A 7,258-nucleotide genomic window follows, 5' to 3' on the forward strand; every position below is an offset into this window, starting at 1 on the left:
CCCAGAGCCTTAGGCAGGTGGAGGAGGAGTTTGAGGGGGTGGAGTTGGGGGGGCGGGTTCTGGGCACCACCAAAATTTCTACAAACTTGCCTCCCATGCATATGAGTGCACACATAGATGAGATGAACAAGTATGATATAACCTGGTCGGGTGCAAGGATGTTTCGTGCCCTAGGCGAAACTTCCACCTTGCGCCCCCATCCCCCGAGCTCTGTTGCAGCTCTCCGCCCGCCTCCTCCACCCTAAGGCAGCCCCCCACGGTAGCTTCCCGCCTCTGCCCTGAGGCTCCCCCCCACCACGGCAGCTGCCACCGGCCCTGGGAGCCATGCAACAGCTCCCCGCCTCGGCTCACCTCTGCTCTGCCTCCTCTCACCTCTGCTCTGCCTCCTCTCTGAGCACGCCATCATTGTTCCACTTCTCTCACCTCCCAGGGTTGCAATGCCAATCAGCTGTTTGGCACCATAAGCCTGGGAGGAGAGAAGCAGAGCAGGGCGGCGTGCTCAGGGGAGGAGGCAGAGCAGAGGTGAGCTGGAGTGGGGAGCAGTTCCCCTGCTGTGCCCCCCCTTACTTGCTGCAGGTGGCCCTCCCCACACACCCCTGCCCCAGATCCCTCTGCCTAAATGCTGACGACAACCAGGGCGGCCGAAGATCCGGCCGCCGCAGTCGCCACCGAAGGACCCAAAATGCCACATCCCCAAATGCTAGCACCCTAGGTGACTGCCTAGGTCGCCTAATGGGTTGCACCGGCCCTGGATGTAACCGTGCATGGGGGGAGGGAAATGTGTACTCCGTCTGCGACACATACTGAAGAGCAATATGCACAAGACTGTGCATGTGGAAGGATGCACAGAAGAGTGATTCATGAGCTCATGCATTCAAGTGCGACTCCTGCAGGGTGTTAGTGCATGTAAGCGGGGGTGATGGAATCCAATAATACTTTCCATTTATACCTCTTTTCATCTAAAGAACTCAAACGCACCATGTGCATGTATAGCTATAACAATGCCCTTCAGACAGTGCAAGACTGAGCACAGAATTATGTCTTTTTAGATTGCCTTTCTCCACTGCAGTTTTATCCTACTACTCACACTAGACTCTTTTAAACTAAAACCCAAAGATTCCAGCACACTGTGCACCACAAACTGGTTCCCATGATCAAGGTAATCAGGATTCAGTTAAAGAACAGAGACAATACATAAGCTTGGCTAAGAGCCCCCACCCACAACAGGAGTGAGATGGAATATACAGTCATAATGTATGTTCAGGGCACATTTATAAATGGCTCATAAAGAGTTTATTAAAACATCTATAAGTCATTTATTAATAGTTAACTATTACAGATGTTAGAGTACAACAGCTCAATAGGTTCCTTATAGTCATGGCTTAAAGCCCTCTATATCTTCCACTGACATGCTTATAACCAACTGTAACATGTCTCTAACATACTTATAACAGCTACTGGTCCATAGTCAATTATTAATCCTTTATATTTTATAAATGTAACCCTGGCACAAAGTGTGACCACATATACACCAAGAAACATTCCCTGCAAATTAATCAGGTTTTGCATCCTTCCAAGTGCACTCAAGACTATGCATTTCCTGCTGCGGATGGTGGCATTTATTATAGATATCAGCCTCTGATGGAGTTTCTTCAAGGCTCTTGCTAGTTATATACTAGAGATGGAGACAAATGAAATGTAACAAATCATTTGATAAGTTCTGCCTCTTTTTTCTGTTTGATTAACGCACGATCTGCCTTATGGCAGCATGCACAGACTACTTTCCAGACAAAAAGAAGTAAATAAGTTCATGGAGGATAGGTCCATCAATGGCTATTAGCCAAGATGGACAGGGATGGTGTTCCTAGTCGAGAGGTAGGCAAACTTTTTGGCCTGAGGGCCACATCTGGGTATGGAAATTATATGGTGGGCCATGAATGCTCACAAAATGGGCGTTGAGGTGGTTCTCCTGCTGGGGGTGTGGGCTCTGGAGTGTGGCTGGGGAGGAGTGGCTTGGGGTGCAGGAGAGTGCTCCGGGCAGGGACCGAGGGATTCGGAGGCTGGGAAGGGGATCAGGGCTGGGGCAGGGGATTGGGGCGCCGGAGTGTGCGAGGCCTCCGGCTGGTAGGTAGCAGGCTCCAGGCAGCGCTTACCTCAAGCACCTCCCAGAAGCAGGGGCATGTCTCCCCTCTGGTTCCTATGCGGAGGTGCAGCCAGGCAGGTCTTCATGCTGCCCCATCCTCAGCCGTCACCCTTGCAACTCTCATTGGCTGCAGCATGCCCCTATGCATAGGAGCTGGAGAGGGGACATGCTACTGCTTCCCAGAGCTGCACGGAGCCATGGCATGCACGGAGTGTGGCAAGCCCCCGAACATGCTCCCCGACAGAAGCTCGAAGGCCAGATTAAAACGTCTGACAGGCCAGACGCAGCCCGCGAGCCATAGTTTGCACATCCTGCCCTAGCCTTTGTGTGCCAGAAGCTGGAAATGGGCGACAGGATGGAACACTTGATAACTACCCGTTCTGTTCATTCCCTCTGGGGCACCTGGTATTGGCCACTGTCAGATGACAGGATACTGGGCTAGATGGACCTTTGGTCTGACCCAGTATGGCCGTTCTTATGTTCTTAAATAATTTTTAGCTCTGTAGCTCATTAATGAGCAGCTCACTAATGAGCAGCTCACTGTGGACATTTGAGCTTTGTGATTGGTCATCCAAGTCACAGTATGTTTCTGTTCCTTGACTGGGTGTACAAAATCAGCTTCCTTTTTCCTTTGTGAAGCCCTATGGACAATAATTCTTTTTAAATGTATTTTTCTAAGAATTATCCCCAGCATTTGCTTAAATGTCTCCATTTCCACAAATGTTCCCAATCGTTAGTTTGCTCGCAGGAACAGACAGTCTAAATGAATTTGTTTACAATTTGAAGAGATATTTCTAGAAAATGCTTTTTGCAATATTTGCCTAGCGTATCTCACTGCTGCCACATGTACCTCCCCCAGTCTCCTCTTAGCTCACTGACCCACAGTAACTCCCTTCTCCATGAGAACTGTGCTAACAACCTCTCTCTGTCCAGGACACTATCGAGCCACCATGAGTGTTGATAGCAGAACATGTTGCTCCTGGCATTGATGCTATGAGCTAAGACAGGGATTCTTGAAGTTTTCCATAGTGAGGACCACCTCTTAATAGTGAGATTGTCCTGTGGACATCTCCTCTCCTAGTCACGATTATGCAGAATATCTCCCCTCCCTTCATGATCACAGCACGACCAGAGGCAGCTACTGCGAATGCTTACATGGAAATGTATTGGGAAAAGCATTTTCAGCTGCCTTTTAGTGAAAGTCAGCAGCTGGGCACAATGAAAAGATCCAAATCTATGTGACCAGCCAGCTTCCCATTGACCACAGATGACACAGCCAGGGAACTGCTGCACTAAGGGGTGCTTTGATCAGACAAGTAGCAGGATCTGAGGCATGAGGATTTCACGCAGGACTGGAATGAATCTGAACAGGGTGTCTCCCCAGCACCTGCGTGTTCTTTTAGGGATCATCCATTGTGTGGTGTTCTGCATTGAAGATTGAGAAGGGCTTTGAGATCAACTGATGAAAACAACTACCTAAGAGCTAGGCATTATTATTAATTGTACTTCCTTTCAGCGCTTATAAGCCAATTAAGGTCCCTTAATCCTATCTGACCTCTCGGCTCCTGGGAGTGGACTGACATTAATAACTAATTCTAATGGTGGAGAAATTTGTATATTGATATAAGAAATCAATCTTGAAGAGAGAGCAGCATGTTCTTTCTATGGCTGGGCCAAAAATGAAACCACTCAGCCACCAAATTCCTTGTTCTGAATTTTGCAGTGCAGGGAAGGAATAAATAGATAAGAATAAATAGACCCCAGACCTAAATCACTCCTGGGTTTGGCAAGACCAAATCCACAAGCCCCTGTTTTATCCTTCTGTATCTGTAAGAAATATGAACAAAAAAAAGAATGAGAAACCATATATCTAAAACTCTTGAAGACTTCGTTTTGTTTCAGTTAAAATGAGACACATATCTGAACAGCCTTTCTGGTTATATAGAGTATATAAAATATTAAAAAGTGGAGTAAATAATTTCACAAGAATCATTTACCTGCTGAATTTAGCCTCTTTCTCTTTTGGAAACGTTAATAATCACAGGAGGTTAACATTACAGTCATGATTTCCTCTTATTAACTCCATGATTTTTATCTGTATTTATTTTGGAAAGCGTTTTGGTTTTTATTTTGTTTGTTTTTTAATTTATGAGTTATTTGAAAATTGTTTGGTGAAAACATTTAGTACTTGATAGAAAAAATATAAGATGAATAGGTTAGCCAAGATTAGTCACAAAAGTCACATGGATATTCCCCCTGCTCTGATTGGGTGACTGCAATTCTTATAATCAGGAGCAAGGTTTGAAGCATCCATGGAATCTCTGAAGGAGTGGAGGCTGTTCAGGGAGAAGAGAAAAAAAACAACATTTCATAAAAAAATTAGACAATTTTTTTTCAGTTTTCTTCTTTCAGAATTTGAAATTTCATTAAAAATCTTCATCAAAACTTCAAAATTTGACATTTTTCTTGCTAGCCTTATAAACTGGTTAAAAACAGGAAAATTCTTGTCGATGGTTAATCAAATTTTTTCCTGTTGTCAAAACACTGAAATTCAGAAAATTTCAACCAGCAGGCTTAGGGATTTCAGAATACATTAACCTATTTTTTTCTCAGCCATATAGGCCTTTACCAAAGGCATCACTCCTAGTAAAATTAGAATGTTGTAAATTTTATCCAGTAGGTGCAGTGTTTAAGTTTAGTCTCCCTTTGTCCCATTCATACAGAATAATGAATGTCTGCCCACATCCTTGCTTATTTAACTGCCTCTGTGTCAGGGTACTGGCATGAGGTTTGAGAATCCTGTTCACTTGCTGTGTTAAATCTTGTCATAAAATACAAGAAGATCATTGTTATTTACTTGTTTAATTTCTTGATCGCATCAGAGGCAAAAATGCAAAGCAACGGCATGCGTCTGCACAGAACTAGCTATGAAAGAGGTGGTCAGATTGTTTTATGTCTTGTTCATTGCTTCTGAGCCCAGGCTCCAATGAGAGGAATTGGCTAACTGATTGCCCTGCTTGCATCAAGTGGTGTCCCATCTCATACTAAGCATTGCACTTCCAAGGCAAATACTTGAATCTCCAAGCTGAATATTTGTGCTCTGTGAGCAAAACTGCCAAAAAACAAGAAACACAAAAAAAAGGGACACAATCACCATGGAGGAGAGTTTGATTTTTAAATTCAAGCAAAGAGATGGAGAAAGTGTTTTACAGCATTCTAGAGTGCTGCAAAATATGCTGTGTTAGGAGATACACTGGTATATGAAAATGTAGCAATTCTATGTACACTCACATACATATTCCATCATTATTTTGTGTAGCATGTTAACAGGGGGCCTATCACAAGGACACCTAACACTGTACATCAGAACAGATGAGAAGAACCACTAACCCCCTCCAAAAATACAAGCAGACCTTTTCCATCACAACCTTTTCTACAGTCCATGTTAATAGTTTTACTAGTCACTTGCTGTAACTTTGATGATCCATATGCACAGTGCATAAGGCAATAGAACTCCACCAGGACACTTCAGAGCAAACAGTGTTACAGATTACCACCAAAATAAGCTATACTTTTCTCATGTTAAGAGACCAACCTGGCGAGTTATCTGTCTGGTGTCATGACAATGGAGCAAATCCAATCCCTGGTGTCAAACCTGCTGACTGCAGCAGAGTTACACCAGGGCTGTATTTGGCCCATCCTGTTTTCAGGAGGCTGACTGGACGAATTTGAAAGTAATGCTGAGTGTTTTACCTGGTTCTGCTCTGAAAGGCACTCATTCATTCAGACAGTCGGGGGAAGTCCTGTCAAAGCTGCAGATGTGAACTCCTCACGGCAGCATCCCCGAGTCAAATCCCGCTCTGTGAAGAGGAGAGGACCCCCATCCAGAGGAAGAGATGAGGTTTGGAGTGGCAAGGAGGGGGATGCTTTGCTGCAGCCAGATACTGGATCCTGAGATTTAAGCTCAAACTGCCAGCTGGTGAATGGAAATGAGCTGCTCCACACTTCTGCTCTCACATACTGTAACACAGATCACTGCTCACTGCCAAGAACATACTCTGTCCGCACAAGAGCTGTTCATTTTGTTAACCCTCAGCTGGCTGTCGGGCAGGAGCTCCGCTCTCTTAAGGACGTCTTCATTCCCCTGTGCTTCCCAGTGCATCCTCTCAGCACAGCTCGCTGGAAATCTCTCCCAGATGATGTGGGGGTTTTGTAATGTAATCTAAGAAAATAAAGAGAGATTTTAAAGGAATCAGGCAAAGACTGGTTGTGGTTTGTTTTTTTTAAACAGCTCTGCTGTGCAAACTTATAGCAAAAGCTGATGGCATCTGTATGAGAGGCTATTATTTGAACAGTGCTGTTCAACAAAGCTGAATCATTTATATCTAGCACTCTGGGGTGCGGGTGGGAAGGAGGAGGTGGCTGAAGCCAGATATGGAGTCGTTCAGGTGTTTACAACATTTGCTTCATTTAACAGATTGGTTCGGGAAGGGTTGGGTTTTTCTTATTTGCTGCCAGAATGTACTAATTGGTGGGGGGAAGTTAAGTGTTTATTGCTTGCAAGTAATGAAAGGCTGGTGATAGATGATGGGTACACAAGAAGAGTGCTTAGATAGTATGGTGATGTGTGAAATACAGGAGACAGGCAGGTACAGAGATAGAGCAGGTTAATGGGAGTTCTATTTTTTTCAGCATAAAGCCATCTCCTCACCTACAAATTGTGCACGCTTAGTGTCAGCAAAAACAAGCTCATATTCCTGCTATCCTATCTTTCGTCCCCAATCACTCCATCTGTTTCTTTACCCGCCTGTTGCACCTTGCCTTAATTTATAGATTATGGGCTGTGATTTGCAAAAGCTTCCTGGGGAACTGGGATACCAGATTCACATTAATTTTAAATTGACTGCATAATACTCCGGCCATTTTTGAAACTCTCAACAGTCTGGATCTGTCCTTTATCATAGGTCTGTACTGCACCTGGCTCAAGAGGGCTCCAGTCTGGTTGGTGTCATTAAGTGCCACTGCAACACTAATTATTGGCTTGGTGGGTGTTTGCCAGTGATCATGGGTTTTTTAGAGGCTTGATGCTGCTATTTGTTCCAGATGGATTTATAA

The 7,258-nt window shown here is 44.6% G+C and overlaps 1 protein-coding gene across 1 annotated transcript in view; it reads right to left on the reverse strand.

Annotated features, from left to right (window-relative positions):
* The window catches only part of GRAMD1B (GRAM domain containing 1B), a 203,686-nt gene extending 197,283 nt beyond the window's left edge, over positions 1-6,403 (reverse strand). The window contains exon 1 of the mRNA XM_032802340.2: positions 5,897-6,403. Within this exon, the coding sequence (XP_032658231.1) occupies positions 5,897-5,922 (26 nt within the window). The 5' untranslated portion in view covers positions 5,923-6,403. The remainder of the gene's footprint in view (positions 1-5,896) is intronic.
* Positions 6,404-7,258: the final 855 nt, after the last annotated feature.

The sequence above is a fragment of the Chelonoidis abingdonii genome, chromosome 18, assembly GCF_003597395.2.
Source record: "Chelonoidis abingdonii isolate Lonesome George chromosome 18, CheloAbing_2.0, whole genome shotgun sequence".
NCBI classification, from domain to species: Eukaryota; Metazoa; Chordata; order Testudines; family Testudinidae; genus Chelonoidis; species Chelonoidis abingdonii.